Source organism: Suricata suricatta, chromosome X (assembly GCF_006229205.1).
Source record: "Suricata suricatta isolate VVHF042 chromosome X, meerkat_22Aug2017_6uvM2_HiC, whole genome shotgun sequence".
Taxonomy (NCBI): Eukaryota; Metazoa; Chordata; class Mammalia; order Carnivora; family Herpestidae; genus Suricata; species Suricata suricatta.
This window is the reverse complement of record NC_043717.1, coordinates 42,462,512-42,485,474: the sequence shown is the minus strand read 5'-3', so window position 1 is coordinate 42,485,474 and position 22,963 is coordinate 42,462,512. Positions and strand designations below refer to the sequence as shown.

General features: G+C 42.2%; 1 protein-coding gene across 2 annotated transcripts in view; it reads right to left on the bottom strand.

The window, feature by feature from the left end:
• Window positions 1–8,166: 8,166 nt before the first annotated feature.
• Window positions 8,167–22,963, bottom strand: part of MAGED1 (MAGE family member D1) — a 57,128-nt gene continuing 42,331 nt past the window's right edge. Inside the window, exons 1-13 of one of the 2 annotated variants that reach the window (XM_029930316.1) lie at window positions 14,803–14,979; window positions 14,190–14,263; window positions 12,758–13,474; window positions 11,438–12,106; window positions 11,256–11,319; window positions 10,948–11,027; window positions 10,683–10,774; window positions 10,379–10,458; window positions 10,244–10,286; window positions 9,918–9,980; window positions 9,227–9,341; window positions 8,597–8,982; window positions 8,167–8,377 (exon numbers count right to left, since the gene is read on the bottom strand). In XM_029930316.1, the coding sequence (XP_029786176.1) occupies window positions 8,605–8,982; window positions 9,227–9,341; window positions 9,918–9,980; window positions 10,244–10,286; window positions 10,379–10,458; window positions 10,683–10,774; window positions 10,948–11,027; window positions 11,256–11,319; window positions 11,438–12,106; window positions 12,758–13,474; window positions 14,190–14,234 (2,346 nt within the window). In that variant the 5' untranslated portion in view covers window positions 14,235–14,263; window positions 14,803–14,979 and the 3' untranslated portion in view covers window positions 8,167–8,377; window positions 8,597–8,604. Of the gene's footprint in view, window positions 8,378–8,596; window positions 8,983–9,226; window positions 9,342–9,917; window positions 9,981–10,243; window positions 10,287–10,378; window positions 10,459–10,682; window positions 10,775–10,947; window positions 11,028–11,255; window positions 11,320–11,437; window positions 12,107–12,757; window positions 13,475–14,189; window positions 14,264–14,802; window positions 14,980–22,963 lie in introns of those variants that run through there. The other variant, XM_029930317.1, reaches the window with a different exon arrangement.

Sequence of the window (22,963 nt, the reverse complement as noted above, 5' to 3'; positions counted from 1 at the left end):
TTGAAGACCTAAATGTGAGACCAGAAACCATAAAAATCCTAGAAGAGTACACAGGCAGAAATTTCTCTGACATTCGCCATAACAACATGCTTGTAGGTATGTCTCCTGAAGCAATAGAAATAAAAGCAAAAGTAAATTGTTGGGACTACATCAAAACAAAAAGCTATGCACAGAGAAGGAAACAATTAGCAAAACTAAAAGGCAACCTACTGAATGGAAGAAGATATTTGCAAATGACATATCCAATAAATGGTTAGTATCCAAAATATATAAAGAACTTATACAACCCAAAAAACAAATAAGCAATTAAAAATGGGCAGAAGATATGAACACACATTTCTCCAAAGAAGATATACAGATGGCTAAAAGACACATGAAAAGATGATCAACATCACTGATCATCAAGGAAACATCAATCAAAACTGCAATGAGATATCACTGCATACCTGTCAGAATGGCTGAAATAAAAAACACAAGAAACAACAAGTAATGGTGAGGAGAAAAAGTAACCCTCCTGCACAGTTTGTGGGAATGGAAACTGGTGCAGTCACTGTGGAAAACAGTATAAGGGTTCTTCGAAAACTTAAAAATAGAATTAGTGTATCATCTAGTAATCATACGACTGGGTATTTGCCTCAAAAATACAAAAACAATTCAAAGGAAAACATGACCCCTATATTTATAGCAGCATTATTTACAATAGCCAAATTTTGGAAGCAGCTGAAATGTCCAACAGATGAATGGATAAAAAAGATGTGGTGGGTATGTGCAATTGAATTTTATTCAGCCATAAAAGAGAATGAAATCTTGCCATTTGTGATGACGTGGATGGATCTAGAGGGTATTATGCTAAGTGAAATAAGTGAGTCAGAGAAAGACAAATACCATATGATTTCACTCATATGTGGAATTTGAAAAACAAAACAACGAGGAAAGGAAAAAGAGAGAGAGACACAAATCAAGAAACAGGCTCTTAACTATAGAGAACAAACTGATGGTTACCAGTGGGGAGCCAGGTGGGGAGGATGGGTGAAATATGTGATTGTGATTAGGGAGTGCACTTGTTGTAATGAACAGCAGGTATGTATGGAACTAAATCACAGTATTATACACCTGAAGCTAATATAACACTCTCTGTTAACTATATCAGAATTAAAATAAAAACCTAATATACAGGGGTGCCTAGGTGACTCAGTTAAGAGTCTGACTTCAGCTCAAGTCATGATCTCATAGTTTGTGAGTTTGAACCCCATGTTGGGCTCTGTGCTGACAGCTCAGAGCCTGGAGCCTATTTTGGATTCTGTGTCTCCCTCTCTCTCTTCCCTCCCTCTCTCACGCTCTCTCTGTTGCTCTCAAAAATAAATAAACATTAAAAAATTTTTTTAAAAAATACAAAAAAACTGAACCCTAAGTAATAGTTTTATTATTCCTTTTGTTGTTATTTGATTTTTCCTCAAGATCATAGGTTAGAAATTCTGAAACTAATTTGTGTAGACTAGCATTGAGTTTATAAATCAATTATATACATAGATAATATGAGCTATGTTTTACTGTCAGAGAAGGGGGTTACAATTATTGAAAGAAAGAAATTTGAAATGAATCCTGCATTGGACTGTAATTTGGGTAACAGTATGAACTCATGGTTTTTCATATGGATATAAAATAGATTAAAATGTGGACAGACACATATACAAACATAAACATATATATCTCCCAGATGTGTTAATAAACACTTAGTGGTGTTCCTCCCCCAAGTTCTTTATTTTCCTCATACACGTTCATAGATGAATAAACTAAGGCACAAAGTGGAGAGAATGCTTGCCCCAAATCACACATTAAGGGATTCAGAATTAGAAGCCAGGGGTCTCTGATGGCAAAATCCAAGTTCTTTCTACAACAGTTAGGCCTCCTAGAGCTCACACAATCCCGACTTTTTCCATGCACTTACATGTTCCATCAATTATGATTTTGGTTGTAAGCAATGGTGTGCTAATAAATGGTTAGTAACTCTTTTTCAAAACAAAACAAAACAAAAAAATCCCTGATTGGTAGTCATTGCCATTTTTTCATGGAGTAAATAATCCCACTATGGCCAATTTCAAGTTACCAATTTCACTGAATGTAAATGTGGGTCAAAGTGCACACAGGTCCAAGCTGGCCCCAACATATCTCTGGTCATAAGCAACCAGAAGTTTTTCTTGCCAATGTAAATAAATAGATGTTACTAGAAAGAGACACAGAACTAAAGGATGACTGGAGAAAGTAACTTGAGAACTGGATAGGAAGAACAAAGACAGGAATAATCTAATCAGGATGCTGCTCTGGGGATAAAAACCACATAAGCCATTCATTCTATTTCATTCCTATGACAATCATTTAGGTTTCAAAGTCCAACAAAAGGGAATGTGATTAAGAGTAGATTACTATCTTGCCCCTTGGCAATACCAGAACAAGGAGAGGAAGAATCTGGCTCACTCTATTTCAATAGGGGGAGGCAAGCATCTGGACATGTCATCTCACAAAGACTACATATTAGTGTTCTATTAATGCACAACAAATGACCACAACTTGAGTGGCTAAAACAAATCCATTTATTATCTCATAGTAATTGTAGGTCAGAAGTCTGGGCATGGTTTGACCGGTTTCTCTGTTCAGGCAAGCCTGAAATCAAGGAGTTGGCAGGGTTACATTCTTTTCTGAAGCCTCTGGGGAAAAATCCACTTCCAAGCTATTCAGATTGTTGGCATAACTCCGGTCTCTGCAGCTGTAGGTCTGACATCCTTGTTTCGTTGCTGTCTATCCACTACAGGCCTCACTTAGTTCATAGAGGCCACCATATTCTTTTGCCGTATAGCCTCCATCTTCAAATCCAAGAATGGAGAATTTCCATGTATCAAATCCCTATCACTTCAAATATTTCTTGCCAGGAAGAGTGTAGTCCCTTTTCAGGTGACTCACCTGATTAGGTCAGGCCCAGCTAAGATGATTTCCATATTTTACATTCAACTGATTTGGGATCTTAATTACATGTGGAAAATTCCTTCACAGCAGCATCTAATGTTTTATTTAATAATGGTTAAAAGTGTATATACACCAGGGGATGGGGATCTTGTGGGCCATCCTTAACTTCTGTCTACCACAGTTTCATCTACCACAAAAATGGGGAACTGTATTACCTAAAAGGAAAGTGAGTGGTATTAGGAAATATTAATGGATACCAACAAGAGAGATATTCACTACAGTACATTTGTCCAACATCTACATATACTTCTTGTCATCTCAGACTTTGGAAAAATGACAACATGCAACTACTCTTCGTACAAGCAAAAATGCATTCACTCATCCCCAAATGGAGATAAATCTAAAGTTATATCAATCACAGCTTTCAGGTTCAACTTTAAGGTCTTCAGTTCAAATGAATGTTATACCAGTATTCTATAATAAAGTAGATAAATAAAAGACAACTGTAACCAACTCACCATATATAAAATAGTAGGTAAAAGAGAAATAAGATGGGCACATTAAAATATATAAATATAGTTGAGGAGAGGGAGGGAGGTAAACCATGAGACTCTTGAGTACTGAGAACAAACTGAGGGCTGATAGGGGAGGGGGAAAGGAAAGGGGGTGATGGGAGGGCACTTGGGATGAGCACTGAGTGTTACATGGAAACCAACTTGACAATAAATTATAAAAGAAAAATATATAAATATATACATATTATAAAAATAAAATGAGTATCTACTATACTATAGCCTATATTTTAAAAAGAAAAACATAAATATATACAAGTATAAAATAAAATATGAGTATCTACTATACTATAGCCTACATTACAATTTTTTAAAAAATATTTATTATTGAGAGACACAGAGAGACAGAGCATGAACATGGGAGGGGAAGAGAGAGGGGGAGATAGAATCTGAAGGAGGCTCCAGGCTCTGAGCTGTCAGCACAGAGCCTGACATGGGGCTCGAACTCACAAACCAAGAGATCATGACCTGAGCTGAAGTTGGATGCTTAACCAACTGAGCCACCCAGGTGCCTCTAATCTTCATTTTTAAAACTGGTTACCAGGTCAAAGTTGATATAAACTTTTCTTTACTCTCCATGTCATTTTTTTCTATCATCCAGTCACCATCTCAATCAGATGGGTTCTTTACCTAGAGAAATAATTCAAACATCTATGTGTAGTCTGAGGGATTGGCAGCCTTGCCTATATGGGGTTGCTGTAGTAGCCTAAGAATTTTAACCACTTTGGGACATGATAAAGTCATCCTAGAAGATCTTCTAGTCCCTAACACACACCCCCATTCTGCTCCCACTATGTAGCAGCAACCCTACTTCCTCTTGAAAATTGAAATCAATCATCTAGCCCGTGCAAAAGCCCTAATTTTTACTTATTTGTCCATTGACCTGGCGATTCCAAAACTGCCAGGTGGACATCTCAACTTCCAAATTAATGGAATCATTGTTGAGTAACCTGACAAAAGCATGCATCGCTTGGGTACTAAAAACTCTAAACTGGTAGAGCCCAAAGTTAGAGGGACAACTCTAAGTTCCATCATTTAGTTCTTAAACCTAGGAATTCTGGTACTAGATGGCATTACATATATTGGAGGCTAGTTTAGAATATATACTATATATTATATGTTATATATTATATATGCATATACACACAGTGTCTACTATATACTATATATTGTAGGACAGCACCTCTAACATATTGAGTACTGTCTCTCAACTGGTGGCCTGTCTTCAATACAGTCATTATTCCATGATATAAGGACAACTTTTTTTCTAAGTGCTACAGTGCATGATAAAACCAGTGAATTCCATGGGAATAAGGATCACCACACTTTGGGTTTTAAAGTGAGTCTCTTGATCAGAAGCAATGTTGCATAAAATTCGCAACTGTGGATGAAGCATTCTCTGTAAGATCACAGATGGTGGTGCTGACAGAAGTACTGTAGGCAGAAAAGGCAAATCCAAATCTAAGATACTAATTTATTCCAGAGAAATCATAAAACCAACTAACTTCCCCATGATATAATAGGTCCAAATTAATTACCATACTCCCAGGTACCTGCCTCGTCCTCTTAAGACTGGTACATATCAGGGACTCAGTATGGCGTTGGCAAGTTGGGTATTCAGCAATTGTTGGGAGGGTGATCACATCAGCCCTTGTGAAGGGAAACCATGCTGCTGAGGTCATACATAGCGTCTGTTCATGCCGCTGTGACCACCTTGTACAGATGCTGTATAAGCAAGAACAGGAGTAGTTGGGTAAAGAGGCTTACTGACCTCGATTGAGTAGGTCATATTGCTCACCTAATTACTGAGAGCCTTTTGGTGAGCATTCACATCTAACATAATAGTGTCATGCTCCAGACCAGTCCCAAAAAGTTCATATACCACTTCCCTAAATCTGGTTTGTGTCCATTCTCCTAAAAGTCCTCATTCAAAATCTCTGCTAATTAGGTGAACCATTATCCCTGAACTGGGATCTGGATGCAACTACTTATGTGACTTAGGTTTTTTTTTCTTTAGAGAGAAGTGAATGCACTTTTGTTTGCATGAAGAATAACTGCATCATGTTACACAGTGTCTTTTTTCCAAAGGGTACAATGGCAAGAGTGTTTTCAGACAGATAAGTAAACTTTAGTGAATCTTTTAAAAAATAAAAACAATTTTTATTTTTTACTTGTTATTCTGATATAAGTCAAGACTTACAAAAAAGTTGCAAGAATAGTGAAGATAGTTCCTGTATACACTTAACCTAGATTCTCCAATGTTAACATTTTATTGTATGTTTTATCATGTCTTTTTCTCTACACACATACACACACACATAATTTTTAAAATATTTTGAGTGTAAGTTACAAAGGCATTCTCGTACAGAAAACAGTACGATAACCAAAATCAGACTGCTAACATTAATATAATACTATTATTTAATTTAGACACATTATTCAATAGATTTTGTCAACTGTCCAAATTGCACAAGAATTTCATGAACAGAATTAAATCTCTTCTGGGGTGTGAATAGGGCAGACAGGGCACTGAAGCCGAGTAGGGTGCAATTCACAGGGAGCTAAGGGGGCTTCCACAGATATTGGGCCTCTTTTGCTATCCCCTGACTCCAATGATCCAACCCTTCCTCTCTTCAGGTTTCCAGAATTTCCTTGTGACCTTCCACACCTCTAGTGTTGCCATAACCACATTGTTCCCTAAATAAACTTTGCCTGGGATTGATTGTCCCAAGACTCTTCCACCACTTCAGCACTTAACACAGCTTAGAAGATCCACAGAGGTCCATCATTATTATATAGATTAGATTGCTGCCTCACAGACCACAAGAGTTGGGGGAGGCCCCAGACATCATCTGTTGTCATCTCCTTCCCATTCTTAGTTGAGCAAACTTGAGGCTCAGAGAACTCTGAGACTACTAGGCGCTGGTGGGAAGACACCCCACCGGCTCCTCGTAGACCTGGTGTCTTCCCCATACATCACACAGCTGGTCTACATTCCCCTCCCTACAGCCCAGTCACAATCTGCACACAACGTGGAGCTGAGACTATGGGTGGTGATGGGCATGGGAATGAATGACACTTCAGGAAAGACCTGTGCTTACCTTGAGGGCTTATGGATGGACTGGTTGTTCTTTTCTGAGACTGCAAAGTGGAGTCCATCTACTTGAATGTGGAAAAGCTGTAAACACACAATAGGAGAAACCTGAGGTAGGTGAGGGATTCCATGGCCTAAGCTGGAACATGGTGAAAGTCCACCTGCACAGAGTCATCCCCAATCCCACAGAGTTTGGGTGTTTCATATGAGAAGGTAGAATAACTAACACGCAAAAATGTAGGAACCATGACCCAGGCCTGAGGTGACATAGAGTTACAGAGCTAGAGCAACCCTTATCCAAAAGACCTCATGCTGAGATTCCCCAGAGGCTTGCCTGAGAGAAGGGTCAGGATCCAGGCCTGGATGAAAGGGGAGCCTGGCAGTGAGGACAAGAGGCAGGGGAGAAGCTGGGGCTCCATACTGCTGGCTTCTTCCTATTAACCCTGGGCTCTCTCTCTCCCCACAATGTGGACATTATCCAAGAACCTGAGGAAGCCCTGGATACTGTTCCTGCCCACAACTGAGTCCTTCCCAGGAGGCTAAATTGTCTTTGCTCATTTTCTACCCTGGGAGCTCGTTTCTGCCCTTGCCCACATGCTTAGGTACCACCTCGCCTCTGAGGAAGTTATGGCCTAGGCCTAATTTTACCCTCACTGAGAGCTCTGCTTCCAGCAAAGACCTCAGCAACTCAAGCCAGGTCCTTGTTCACAGTCACACCAAAACGCAGGCTAGCTCTTACAAAGCCTTGTCTCTCTCAATTCTTATTCTCTAAGCAACAAAGTTACTTCTTTCTCCCTGCTGGAGGGGAGAAGCGGCCAATGTGAGGCCTCCTTTATTATCCATAAGAACTTGTCTCTGTGATGAGGCCCTGATCCTGTGGAGATGGATGACTGTGAGGGCTTTCTAGAGAGACAGGTTCCTGGGAAGCATATCCAGAGATGAGAAGGGGGTGCCTTATAAATCCACCTCTTTACAGGCAATGTGGCTAAGGGTATGAGATCTCCCTACTCATAAAAAAGACTCAGGCACCTGGATAACAGTGTTCTCTGCTCCTACCCCTGCCCCCATCCTGGAATTATTTCACTTTCCACATGGTTAATACAACCACCAACCTAGAATCCCAGGAACATCATCTCCAAGAACAGTTATTTTCCCTCCCCTTCAACCACCTACTCTCTGGACCTTGTCATTACCTGGAGTTCTACCTCCTTTGTCTTCTTAAATGCAACTCTCTGACCACCTACACCCTCTCCCATTGGTTCATCTCTTTTAATGTCACTCCAGGACACCTAGCAGTATGCCTATCACATATAATTCATGTAAGTGTAACTTATAAAGTAGACTATACTAGTTCCTGGACCTCACTAACACTTGTGTTCATTACTCCCTCCTTCGTTTCACGATCCATAAGCAGGGTCTACCCGTATTTTCACCAGATGAAAGCTAACCTGCCCCTCAGGCTAGCACTGAGGCCCCATCTCTCCCATATAAACAAGGTGATCTCTCCCCAAACATGGAAAAAACAGAGGGCACATCTAATTCATTTTGCAGTTTCAACGTTTATTTCTGATACCAAAACTTGACAGCACACAAGGGAGAAAAAAAGCAACAGACAAGGAACAGCAAATAAATTTATCTTGCATGCCACTTTCAGTCAACAGGATGTGGCTCTCTAGATAGCTGTGTTTAGAAGGAATCTGAGGCTTCAGCCTCACTCAGGGGAAAGACTGTTACAACTGATTAGCAAGATCTGTGGACATAAGAAAGAAAAAAATTAAAATCAACGATATATATATATATATATATATATCAAATAGTAAAATAAATACCAAATAGTGTCTCCCTATACTCTCTTCATCTCCCCACCAGGGGTTTCCTAAGACTCCCAGATGGTGTAGATAAATAACATTCCCGTGGACCCTATATCTCCTAATGACCCTAACTGCCCAATACAAAGTGATATACCTACCCAACATCTCACTCAACCCAGAAGAAACCAATGGCACCAAAGTTGGCAGCGAAGTTGGCACTGGCTGTACCAGCAGGGCCAATAATGGGGCCAGCGAAGGTCTGAGGAAATCTGGAGCGGGCATTCTGGTGGTATCTGGCCCAGAAGGTAAATGGGATTCTAGACCAGGGATCGCCAAAATCTCCTTCCTCATCCCAGGTCAGCAGCTCAAACTCAATGTCATCCCAGCTCCAGGGCCCAGATATGGCCTCATCTCCAATCCCCATGCGGGTTCTCGCCTCAGCCCGGGCCTCAGCCTCAGCTGCAGCAGCATCTAGAGCATCCAAGGCCTCATCTGCAGCCTCCATGAACTGTGCAGTCCAGTCACGAGGATCTCTCTTCTGAACCTGAGATGAGGAATAGAAAATAAAATAAAACCCATAATCCTATGAGTTAACATTTATGAAGGACCTACTATTTATTTAGTGCCCTACTTTGTGCTACTATTTATATAACAACAACAGTAAATACTACCAGTAATGTAGCACCTACCATGTGTGATATCTATGGTCTCATTCCTGCTCTGGACCTTTCCCAGCCAGTCATACCTCATCCCTTGAGCTATCAAGTCTGGAGCAGTTCCTCTATTACCTCAGCAATGAATCTCAGCACTTTCATCTTGCTAGTTTCATGGTAGGAACGGAGGCCCCAGAGGAACTCATACTCAGGAGGGTTGCTGTTGGGAACTCGTCTGTAATCCAGGTACCTTAGAGCAGAAAGGTTTTTGTTTCTACCCAGACAAGAATGATAGTCCAACAATGCAACAAAATACTATATTTTGACACCCCCAACTTCAGGTAGCAAGTTCCCCCAGACTCATTCCTACACCTAGCTTAATTATATTCTAATAGTCAGGCCTTCGACTTCTTTTACTAGTGCTTCTATATTAACTAATCACCTAAAACTACAGGGTAGCTTATACAGGGTCATAGAAAGGACAATGCTTAACCTCACCCCTTCCAACACAGTTCTAACTCCATGTTCTTGTCATCTTGTTACTGAGCCATAGTTGGCCCAATGCAATGATTACAGTGGAGTGTAAACCTCAGTCTTGGAAATGTCTACTGTGGGTATACTGGACAGGCTTCACATGCAAGATAATTATACTGCAGAAAAATCCAACCACAAGCAGTCCACTCAATCAACACTTCCAAGTACATGTGTGTTTTTCTCTGCGTATGTATAGGTATAGTGTAGGAAATGAGTACAGGAAGGACCATCTGAGGCTGACCAGCACACAGAACTCATGAGGACAAGACAAAGCCCCTTAGACATCACTTACTTTTGCTTTACAAACTCATAAGTGAGAAGTTTCCTCAGATCTCCAAGGAGAGGATGTCTCACCCTGATAATATAAAAGAAGAAACCCATAATCAGAGACTATGACATTGCCCAAAGAAAAGAAAAGAGCTTTCAAGCACAGAAGTCAGAGATGAGAGAAGAAGCATAGAGTTCAGGACTATTTCCCCATCAACCCAGGTCACATCCTTGGGCTCTGTACCTCCCCAAACCAATCCCCCAGACCACTAGGCTAATCCAATCCTGGGACCGTCCTCTGTTGCCAAAGGATGATATAAACAGGCAAGAGATGAGAGAGCCCAATCATACCCAGGACGCAGTCCCATCTTGCGTAGTGCCTCCCAGAGGACAGCTGCAATGGGAGGCAAGGGGAGACAAGGGACGGAAAATGAGCATGAAAAATCAGGCTGCAGCCAACCCCCAGCTGCAGGTCCAGCCACTCACCTTCACTGGCACGGTTGCCATTCATGAAGATGACGCCCAATATCACCAAAAGGAGACCCAGCTTGGGTGTGTCTTTGGTCCTTAAAGGAGTACAAAAAAATTGTATTTTCAGCAGCCATTTGTATGAGATACTCCAGACAGCTCACCCATCTAGCTTCCCCAGTATTCCTCAGCAAGGGGATAATTCTACCCCAGTTCTGACCATAACCTGGTATGTGACCCTGAATATTCGACCCTGACCTACTTGACAATCCCAGAAAAAAGCATTGAGAAAGGCAATAGTCCACCTCCCTTCCCATCTTACGTTCCCAGTATGCCAGCCAGGGATTCTGGGGTACTGATGAGAATATACAGGTGTTCTTCTTTGTCAATCTCCTTCAGCTGAATCCCAAATTTCTACAGGGACAAGAAAATAAACCATGAAATTACAAAATCTAGCATCAGCTACCCATACTCAGTTGCTCACCTCCCTGTGAGACTTCAGCCCTAAACTCCTAGTAGGAACCCCATGAATGTTTGATATCAAGACCTCCCCTCATTACTCCTATTCCTCAGGGCTGCCTTCTCACCTTCTCCAGGACAAAGCATGCACGTTCAATGATTTCTGGATAAACATCAGTGTATTCACGGATGATATCCCTCAGCATTTCTGTAGGAGAGAAAAGAGAGTACCTGAGCTGAGCAGGGGCCACAGAGCTACAACTCCTTTGCTAGCCCTACTAAAGGGAACACAGTCAGGGCCCTCAAGGATGAAAAATGAAGAATCAGCCATGGAAAGAGGGGATTCAAGGGAAGGGGACATATAAGCAAAGGGCTGTACACAGAGCCTGTTGTGAGGGGAAGGGCAGAGTGCCAGCAGAGGGCACTGGATGCCTACCTGAGCGCTTGATGGGCACCTTCGTATAATCTTTAAGCATCAGGTACTTGACCAACTTATTTGCCTGGGAGTGGAAAAGGAAATCACTAAAGTTACTAAGATATTTATATAAAACTTGATTGAAAAGATGACAGACAAGAAGAGAGGGAAAAGTGACTGGGGATAATAGTTCTTATTCTTACTCTTTCCTGAAGAAGGGCCACATCTCGGGGCTGTGAGGCACCCAGGTTCTGTGAGGCACGCGAGTTGGGAGAGGGACGCAGGTTTGGTGAGGGTCGCAGGTTCTGCCAGTCAGGTGGGACTGGCCAATCAGTGGGGATCCAGTCAGGTGGGAGTGGCCAGTCAGTGGGAAGTGGCCAATCAGGTGGTAGAGGCCAGTCAGGTGGTAGAGGCCAGTCAGGAGGGCCTTGCCAATCTGGAGGACCCTGCCAACCTGGTGGGGTCTGCCATCCAGGTGGGGTCTGCCATCCAGGTGGATTCTGCCAGGCCAGTGGGTTCGGCCAGACAACTGGACCAGGCCAGACAATGGGGTTTGGCCAGATCACTGGATTCTGCCAGATCACTGGGTTTGGCCAGATCACTGGGTTCTGCCAAGCAACTGGGTTTTGCCAAGCTGGTGGGGTCTGCCTAGCTGGGGGGCTCTGACGTGCTGGTGGGGTCTGCCGAGCTGGCTGATTTTGCCAGCCTGATGGGTTCTGCCAGGCCAATGGGGTCTGCCAGAGCACATTGGGTGGTGCGCCAGGTGGGTTCTGAGTGGTAACTGGAACTGGTGCAGACCTCCATGTCCCTGCAGTCAGTGGGGCCCGTCTCTGATCCCCATTGCTGTTCTCATCCACATTCAAGTTATTAATCTGCAACATGAGAGAGAAGGAAAGTCCAGGGTCACCAGCTGTTTCTGTAGCCTCACCCTATCTATTCCAGGAAGGTCCCCTAAAACCCTCACCTGCAGTGACAGCCTGACCCACTAGCAATGGTCACCCTGAGTCCTGGGCTTCTCTTTCACTGTCTTCAAGGCAGGAGTTTCATCTCTGAACCAGGCCAGGAGCAACCCAAGGGTGGGGCCTGAGGCTTCTCTTCTTCCTATGTCCACCACTGGCTCTGCTTGTACCACCCTGGACAAATCACTCAAGTCACTTCACCTCTCTGGGACTTTCCTTCTCTGTAAAACTGAGACTATGATCCCTAGCTGGTAATGTCTTAAAGATTTAATGAGACAGCCTACGTGAATGTGCCCTGCTCAAGACCTAACACATGGTGACTACTATGCTACTATGAAAAGTGTTAAGCTGAAGTATATGCAAGGTGTATATATTATGTGTCCACATCTTATCTCCCCGTTAGTCTGTGGATATTCAGAGAGCAGAAATGATCACATTCATCTTATCTCCTACAACCTAACTGAATACAGCCATTATATACGTATGTTTTGTTTAGAACAAATGAACAACCTCAGAGAAGAAAGGAGAGAGCCCAAAACAAAGTGGAGCTAGCAGGGATCTCACCTTGCGGGTCCTCTTGCCCCGAATTATAGTCCTGGACTCCAGATTCTGAGCCTGGGAACCATCTGCTGATGTCTGTGCAGCTGCACCATCAGATTCAGGGATACTTGGGTTGGTCTCTACCTCAGTCTGGGAAGTGGCCATCTTGGCTTGGTTAATATTCTGGATCTGAGTATCAACCGTTGGGGCCTTAGTGGTGTCATTCCAAGCCTTAAAGGCTGTCTTAGGCTGAGTGTTGGCCATCTCACTGGCACTGAGAGACTGAGAGAAATTGTAGGTGGTATTTGAGCCCACCTTAGTAGTGGCGTTCTGGGCCTTAAAGGCCATCTCAGACTTGTTAGCAGTTAACTCACTGGTGGTTGCTGCCTGGGAAAAATCGTAGGCAGCATTTGGGCCCTTAGGGGTGGCATTCTGGGAGTTAAAGGCTGCCTTGGGTGGTGTATTGGGCATCTCCTTGGCATTAAGAGCCTGAGAGAAATCATAGGCATCATTTGGGCCTTTTGTGGAGGCATTCTGGGCCTTAAAAGCTGTTTTGGGCCTAGCAGCAGCAGCTGAAACCTGAATGTCAGCCATCTCACTGGCTGTTGGGGGCTGTGAACTCTGGGGACTAGCATTCGGCCCAGCTGCTGTGGCCTCGCTGGTAGGTGGAGCCTCCGAAATCTGGATGGCCTCCATCAGGGTCTGCATAAGCAAGGTGCTGTCTTCTTCGGAGGCCTCAGCCTGCAAATACAGGGGGAAAAAATTAAATTTGGAATGGGAGGGTAGGGGGAGCAGTGCAGGGGAAGTGCAGGCAGGAGGATGGTGCAAAAAGGCTGAGGCACAGAACCAGACCACCAGCAAGGGGCAATGGGAGGTGGAGTGGTAACAAACCGTGTGGTAGGGCTGGAGTAGGGCATGGACTAAAGGAGGGATAGGGCGGAATGAGGAGTGGTGTCGAAGTGAAATGAAGGGGTTGGGGGGGGTGATGGAGGAGGTTAGAGCAGAGCAATGCGATGTGCGGCAGCTCAGGAAGAGAGGCGAGGCAGAGCAAGGGTGCCGCCTCCAGGAGTTGAGGAGAACAAGGGGGGGTCGCAGGGGTGGGTAATGCAGGAGAGAGGGAGGGTGGCGGCGGGAGGTTGGGGGAGGGGGTGGCAGACTGCTCTACAAGCGTCAGGACTGTGGAAAAAAAAAATGGTTCCGTACCCAACCCGCATTCTCTGGACAGATTGCCCTGCCTACTAACAGGGTCTCCCCTTTCTCTAAGCAGGGACTGATGGCGGAAAAGGGACGCCCCTCCCCACCCCCACCCCTCACCCCCAATAAACCATGGGAATTTGAAAGACGACAGAGTCTAGGCATGAAGAGGGCAAAATCAGATCCAGGCGTTTGGGCAGCCAAAGGGGCCCCAGGGAACTGTTGGCTAGGGAAATGGTGGGTTGGGGAGTGGAGATCTCACCTGGAAGCCGAGGAGGCCCGCACCACGGTCCATTTTCTGAGCCATGGCTCCTGTCCCTCTGGCAAGAGCAGAGCCTGGGGGGGGGGTTGGAGGAGGAGCTGGGCGTTATACTACAGAGGGCAAAAATACGAAGGACCGAACTGGGGGGGGGGCCTGTCTGGGGGTTGACTGTGGGGGCGAATGAAGTGCTGAATATGAGGGGAATAGGCTGGATTGGGGTGGGAAAAGTGAATGGGCGTCAGGATGGTGGTTCTAAAATCCCGAGAAGCTACTGCCAGGAAGAAGCTTCAAATCGGGGTACAGAAAACCAGTAACAGTTCTGAATCCAGGGGGAATGGGTTAGGACTCGCATATGGTAAATTGAATGGTGGTTTCAAATCAGGAGGGATCGTATGACCGTACAGACTGAGGTCGAGCAATCTGTGGAGATTTTTAATGATGGGAGGGGTTTGGAGAGCGAACAAGGGTTCTGAGTAAAGGAGGGTCGGGTGAGGGGTGTGAATCGGGGTTCGGGGAGTGGAAGGAGAATCAGAATCTGGGTAAAGGGATCGAGATGAAAAATGGGAGGCCCGCACCAGGGGGGCAGATGCCCTGTCTGGGGGCTAATTCTCACCTTGCCTCAGGCCCCAACCCCAACCCCCTCGTTGCCTCCCTTCTTCACGACTCAGAGGAGCGGGATTGCAGTGCTCGGCTCTCTCGGCAGCCGCACCCTCTCCTTGTCCAGAAGAAAATGCCAGCGCGGCAGCTAAGACGACCCCGCCTCTCCGCCTAATATACCACCCACCACCTCAGATAGTTGTGCGCATGCGCAAGAACTGACTGACCAAATAAAAGTCCTGCCCGCTTCCCCAACAAAAGCTTCATCCTGAACACCGTGGTGCGCATGTGCGGTGGTAAGCAATCCCGCCCCTTTGCCAACACACCATCCCACCACCAACCAGGTCGACGGTATACTACGGTCCCACCTCCTTCCTGAATATCCCCTCCCCCAAACAGATGCGCGGTGCCTTTAGGCCCCACCCCTTGCCCCACACACCGGCCCCCTACCTTTTCCGCAATGCGTCTCGGTTCCATCCTTCCCCTCTTATGGCCCCTCCCATCGGGTCGGCATGCATCTTCACTCCCCTGCCTAGCACCACTTAGGTCATAATTAAGGAGGTGTCTGTGTGGGGTCTCTAACCGCAACAAGTGCCAGGTTCCTGCTAAGCTCATCTACTTTGGGGCCAGGAAAAGGAATGGTCAGAGAGAATACACCGTTGGAGATAGAAAAAATTTGCACCTGACAACACAAGTCTATATGATCCCCTCCACAGATCCTAGACTCATAAACATTAGTTTCTTTCCTGCGCTTTGTGCAGCTCCAACCATGCGCTTATCTTGGTGTGCTAGTGAGATGGGGAGGGAAGGGCACAGCTTGAACATCACAGTACAGTCTGTGCTGGGGATTGTCTTCTCACAGCATCCCTGGGAGGTGGATGTCAGCATCCCTATTTTATAGGCCTGGAAGCTGATGCACAGATACACTGTATAAACTCGACAAGGTCATAGAGCCAGTAAACAGAAAATGTAAAATGCGGGCCTGGGCATTCTTGACTCCAAAACCCATGTTCCACTTATTTTGGCCTGGGAGCTGAGGCACCCTCCATTCTTCAGGTTTAGTGACAGATCACACACACACACACACACACACACACACACACACACACACACACACACACTCTGCCCCAAACAAGCAAGGTTTGTGTTCTCTAAGACTTAAGCTCATGTTCTGCGTGCAGGAGAACTCGGATAGAGTGCCCTAGTTCCCACCCTCTCTGTGTGGGTCCATCTGGATGTGGGAATTGTTCCTTGGAGTCCACTCCCTACTCTGTCAGGCCTCTCCCTGTGAGTGGCACAAACCCGCTGCCCGAGGCCTTCCTGGTGCCCACTGGAGCAGACAGGACAATCAGGCACTTGTGTGCCTGAACCGTGGCAAGCCCAGATTGCGAATAAATGTTTACCTTGGTTCCTTCCAGGGCTTGGGCCTCAATTCCTGGGATGGAGTGCTGGGCCATTCTATCCCTCCCTGTGTCAGCCAGCTCAGGTCATTCCACTTCTCTGAGCCAGCTTCTCAACATGCAAAATGGGAAGCACAAATAGCACTGACTGGAGTCCGACCCAAGGACACACATGCTGCTATGCTTCCAGATGACTGGAGACTCAGAGAGAAAATCATATACAGATGTGAAAGGACTCAAATTGAACTGATAACTTTCCAAAATCCAAGGCAGATCTTTGGCAAATCTTTCACATTTGTTCTGTCATCAGCTCCTGCTAGGAGTCTGCATATGAAAGAAAGCTAATGCTAGGAAGGATGGCAGCATTTGGTCCCTAAGGGCCAACATCAATTCTGCCTGGTTGGATGACTTTCCTCATCTGTTGCATAGCAACCTCGATGTCAGCTGCCTGTTTTTCTCAACACTTCCTCTGTGAAGTGTCTGCAGTGGTACGTGATCAGACTCAGGAAAGGAGGTCTGAAACACCATTTTAAATGCTATCTGCTTCTGTATCTCTTTCTCCAGTCTTGACTTGGCCTGTGAATTCTAGATCCATAATCCAACCGTATACCTCACTTCTGCAATTGGATAACCCTTAATATTTTCAAATTAAACGAGTTTCAAACTGATTCCTTTGTATATATCCTGTTCCTCACCAACATGGTGTGTTTCTTTTTAGTCATGCCATACTCTCCCAATTAGAATAAAAGCCTTTTAGGAAGATGAATTTTTGCTTGTTTTATTCATTGCTATATCCCCTGTACCTACAATGATACCTGGTATATTTTATATGCTAAAAAATGTTTGTTAATGAGCGAATGAATTAATCATACCATCCACCCTGTTGCTCAAGCAAGAAACCTGAGAGGCATTCTTTTCTCTTTCCTGTGATGAATTCACTTACTTTTCCTCATTGTACCAATAATGCATATTTGTCATTAAAAATTTAAACATTACTTAAATATTTTAGAAATTAAGTAAACATCACTCCTAATGGCACCACCTTGAGATAACTACTATTAAGATTTTGATGCTACCTTTTCATGTAATACTTCATGCATATATTTACATAAATGGTATTATATGTATGTCATAAATGTTTTAAATTGCATTCTTTTGCTTATTTGCTTAATGCCTCCCACTCCTTTCACCTCTTCCCTCATCTGCCAAACATACATTTTAACAGCCATTTTTATAGTTTTCCATGGTAAAAGAGTCATTTTTACTGTTTCACAAAAATTAAGACCATATACACTTTAAGTTCATCAGACTTATTTTAGTTTATGCTAATCTACCTGATTCATTCTTTTACATTGCTGCATAATATTCCATGAGAGGGATGTGCCACAATGTAGTCAACCATTTCCCCACTGACGGTCATTCTAGTTTCAGGTTTTGGGGCACATACATACAAACAACATTGCAACAAAACACTTGTTACATATATCCTTGAGTTTTATGCTTAATGTTTTTCATTCCTCTGACCAGATGCCCAGGAGAAAGATTGGCATACTCTCCAGTGCTTGGTGTGTGTATATATATATATACATAAATACATATACACACACATACACACACACACATGCACACACATATCACATTGTTAATGTAAACTATTTGGTGTGGCCTAAGCCCCAAGTGAACAAAAAGGCAGGATATTCCAAGCTTAGAGATGATCCCCCAAGACCTGTCAAGAGCCAGACCTTTCTTTGGAATGTACAGTCATGTTTTTTTTTCTTCTGGAATTCCAGGGTTTATAGACCCCACACGCCTGTGGAGTTAATTCTTTAACTGCATAAATAGTCACAACTCCAACCTAACAGTCTGAAAGGAGTGATTCAAAGATGCAATGATAGAATTCAATGCCATTTCTGTAGCCACAAGAAAATCCAGTTTCTAGGAGCAGCATTGGCAGCAGGGCCAAGGGCAGCATCTAGTATCCAGTGTTCAGTGGTAGTGGGAATGGTAACCAACCAGTTAATACTCATGGCATGATTTTTGAAACACAACTGGGCCAGATGTTCTTAACAAATTACTGTATTAATTCTACTTTAATTTTTTTTAACTTTTTGAAATAATGATACACACACAAGAAACTGCAAAGATAGTATAGAGGTCCTATGTACCCCTTCAGCCACTTTCCCCAATGGGCACAGTTATGTAACTATAATACAGTATCAAAATCAAGAAATTGGAATTGGTATGATATATATGTATAGTTCTATCACATGTGAAGGTTTCTATAGTAATCACCAGAGCAATCAAGATACAGAACTATTCCACCCTGCGAGATTTCCCTGTACTACACCTTTATACTCACTCATCATCCTTCCCTCCACTATCCCTAACCCAGAGCAGCCATTAATGTGTTATCCATCTTTATAATTTTAGCATTTCAATAAGATTATAAAATAGGAATCATACAATGTGTCACATTGTGAGTGACTTTTTTTCCCCACTCAATATAAACCTGTGAGTTACATCCAAGTTGTTATGCATATATACAATGGTTTATTCCTTTTTATTGCTTAATACTATTCCATGATACAGAAGTGCCACAGCTGGTTTAAAAATTTACCTCCTAAAGAACATCTGGGTAGTTTCCAATTTGGGTCTATTATGAATAAAGCTGCTATAAACATTTGTGTATAATTTTTTTCTGGGAACATAAGTTCTCACTTCTTTGGGATAAATGCTCAAGAGCACAATTGCTGGGTAGTATAAGAACATGCTGGTTTTATAAGAAATTGACTAACTTTCCCAGAGTGATTGTGTCATTTTACATTCCCACCAGCAGTGTGTGTGTGATCCATTTTCTCCAAATCCTTGCCAGCATCTGTTGTCTGTATTTTTTTAGCCACTCTCATAAATGTGAACTAATTAACTCATAGTGGTTCCAATTTGCATTTTCCTAATATCTAACAATGTTGAACATTTTTAACAGGTGCTTATTTGCCATCCATATATCCTTTTCCATAAAATGTTTCTTCATGTCTTTTGCCCATTTTTTAATTGGTTTGTTTTCTTTCTCTTTTTCAAGGCACTTTTTCTTGCCTTCCGAAGAATTAAACTTTGCTGTAGAATTCTGCTATTCTGTTTGTATCCCTCCAAAATTCATGTTGAAATCCTAACCTTCCCACAGATGATAGTATTAGGAGGTGGACCTTTGAGAGGTGTTTAGGTTGTGAGAGTAGGGTCCTCATGAAAGGGATTGGTGCCTTAGAGGCTCCCGAGATATTTTTAATCCCTTCCACCATGTGAGGGCACAGTGAAAAGATGCCAGCTCTGAAGAGAGCCTCATCAAATGCAACCATGCTGGTGCCTTCAACTTAGACTTCTCAGTCCCCAGAACTGTGATAAATAACCTTCTGTTGTTTATAAACTACCTAGTCTATGGTATTTTGCTATAGCAGCCCAAATGGACTAAGGCAAATTCTATTTTGTCTATAATGTTTTTGAGCATATAATTTTAAATAGACTTTTGCAGTGATTGCTACAGGTATCATATTATATACATACATACATATATATATTATCATAGATGTATGTATCACATTATACACACACACACACACACACACACATATATATAATAAGTAAGTTTTACTGATATCAGCTGGAATGGTAGATGTCTGGGTGCCCACTTACTTTATTTATCACAGTTCTGAAGACTGAGAAGTCTAAGATCAACATACCACTTATGTCAACATTTTACAGTTTAGTGAAGTATAGAAACCTTGCTTCTGTTTCCATACTTTTATCATCATTTATAATTTATATAAAAATAACTTATAAATTAATTTTACATATATACAATTATCTTAAATATCTCTTCTTCATACATTGAGAACAGACAGTATTCTAATTCTTGCTTCAATCATCAAGCATGATTTAAAGAATTAAAATGAAAGGGAAAGTCAATTATGTTTACCCAATTTTTATTTTTTATTCTTTTTGTTGTCCTTTCTTCTTTACTGATGGTCCAAAATTCTTCATCAATTTCCTTTCTTTTTCAAGAACTTCCTTTAGCCATTGTTTTAGGATAGCAAGGCTGGTAACAAATTCTCTTAGTTTTCCTTCTTCTGAAAATGTCTCAAGTTCCTCTTCACTACTGAAGAGTATTTTCATTAGATATCTAATTCTGGGTTGACAGTTTTATTCTTGCAGTACTTGGAAAGTGTTGTGGCCTCCATGGTTTCTACTGAGATATCTATCATCACTGATCTGGTATTCTACTGTAAAGTGTCATCTCTCTCTCTCTGGTGGCATTCAAGATTCTTAATTTCTGTCTTTAGCTTTCAGAAAATTGAACATGATGTGCTTTGGTGTGAATTTATTTGGTTGTATCCTTTCTGGAGTTTACTCAGCTTCTTGAGTCTATGGGATTATGCTTTTTTCCCAATTTGGGAAATTTTCAGCTCCTTTTCTGGCCCTTCCTTCTCTCTTCTGTGACTATGATGACACCAGCGTTAAATCTTTTCTAATGGTCCAACAAGTGCCTGAGGCTTTGTGTCCATTTATCAGTCTATATTTTATCTCTGTTGGTCTGACTGGATAATTTCTATTGTTACATCTTAGAATTCACTGATTCATTCTTCTGTCATTATTCTGCTGTTGAAGTTATTTATTGAGGTTTCTCAGAAGCTCATTTCTTAGATTTTTTAGTCTTTTTTGTTTATTTTTGAGAGACAGACAGTGTATGAGTGGAAGAGGGGTAGAGAGAGAGGGAGACACTGAATTTGAAGCAGGCTCCAGACTCTGAATTGTCAGCACAGAGCCTGATATGGGGTTTGAACCCAGAGGAAGTGAGATCATAACTTGAGCCAAAGTCAGACAACTGACTGAACTACCCAGGCACACCAGATTTTTCAGTTCTTACATTTCTTCTAGATTCCTTATATATTCTATTTGTTTGGAAGATTTTGTTTCTTTGTTGAGAGTTTCTATTTTTCTTTTTGTTGTAAGAAAGCTCAAACTGCTCATTGAAACAATTTTATAATAGCTATTTAAAATCCTTGTTAGATGATTCTAATATCTGTGTCCTCTTGGTGTTGGTGTGAATTGACTATCTTTTCTCATTCAAGTTGTGATTATCATAGTTCTTAATGTAACAAGTCATTTTCAATTGAATCCTAGAATTTTGCATAGTATGCTATAAGGATCTGAATTTTATTTAAATCTTCTGTTTTATAACATGTTTTATAACACATTCCCACTCAGCATCCAATGACACCTGAGAGTGAGGGGCTCTTTGTTATTGAGGGCTAAGTGAGAGTTTCAGCTCCATGTCAAAGTTCTACTAATATCAGCCTGACTGCAAGAGACTTGGGTACATAATTACATGGTAAATGTCTATCATTTTTAGTGTTGGGTGGTGATTCTCCATTAAGCCTTTTTTTGATTTGAGTTCATTGGTTGGGGAGAGAAGCATCTCATTATCATCTTTAGAAATGGAGACTGAGGCCCCTCACATGGTTTCTGAAATTGTGGTGAATGGGCTATTCCCATTCCCCATTCACCCTTTCCTGACACTCTGTCTGGTTAGAGACCCCATTAAAGGCTGGCAAAGGTGGAAGTACAGGGTCTCTACCTTGGATTTTGCTGGCAGGGATAGAGCCACAGTCTTACCTCTAAGTATTCAGCTAGAGTAGAGCAGTTATTGTCTAAAACATTTTTTCTTGCTATACTGTCTTTGTCTTTTAGATATGGAAAGAACAGGGTTATGTTGAGTTGTTTTTGTCTTTTTTTAAATTTTTTGGGCTATGACCTTTGGTGTTTACAGTATGCAAGCTTCTCCAGAATCTGACCTGGGCTATCTGAGGCCAAAAGAAAAGCCAGGAAACTCACCTCCATGTCATTCCTTGGGATGCAAGTTTCCTAGGGAGTATGCCATCTTATCTCTAACTTTCAAGGTCTTCTCGTGTTTGGTTTATATATAATGCCCAGAAAAGTACACCTATGCCATTTACCCTTTCCTGCTGGAAGTAGAAGTCCTCAATTCTGGTGCTTTTTTCTTTTTTAAAGTACAACTATTAGAATTTCTAATGTACAATTACACTGTAAGAAAAACAATTTGATCTCTTATTTTATAATATATACAGCACTTATTGTCTTACATGATTTGCTAAAACACCAAGAATAATTTTGGGTAATAATCTCAGTCAGTAACATATTTTCACCATTTAGAATGCTTGTTGTTTTTTTTACAAGTAATTTTAAAAATCATATTTAGTAGTTTCTCTTCCTATTTTATTTAGTTATTCATAATGTTTCCACTGCCTTATTCACAAATCTAATCTATCATCTATTCCTGTTGACACTACCATTTTAAGTACAACTTAATTCCACTCTATTCTATTCTATCATCATATTGTTAGAAGTGACTATGAAGAGAGGGAGAAATGGAGAAAGAAAAGCTGAAAAGAGGTGAGGAAGAGGAAGAGATGGAAGAAGGAAAGAAGAAAGAAGAAAACAGAGATAAGAAAAAAGATAAATGAAAATAGCAGTTGCAAGTAAATGGAAAATTAAGATAAGGAAAAACAGGAGAGTGGAGAAAGAATAGATACTAAAAGTTGAAACAGAGAAAGTAGGAGGAAAGAGAATAAGGAAGTAAAATGTAGAAGGAAGAAGAGATGTAGGATAGAAGAAAATGAGAGGGAGGTGGAAGGAAATAGGGTAATAAGTAGATAAAGAAGAAAGGAAACTAGAAAAGGAGAAGGAAGAAAATGGGGAAGAATG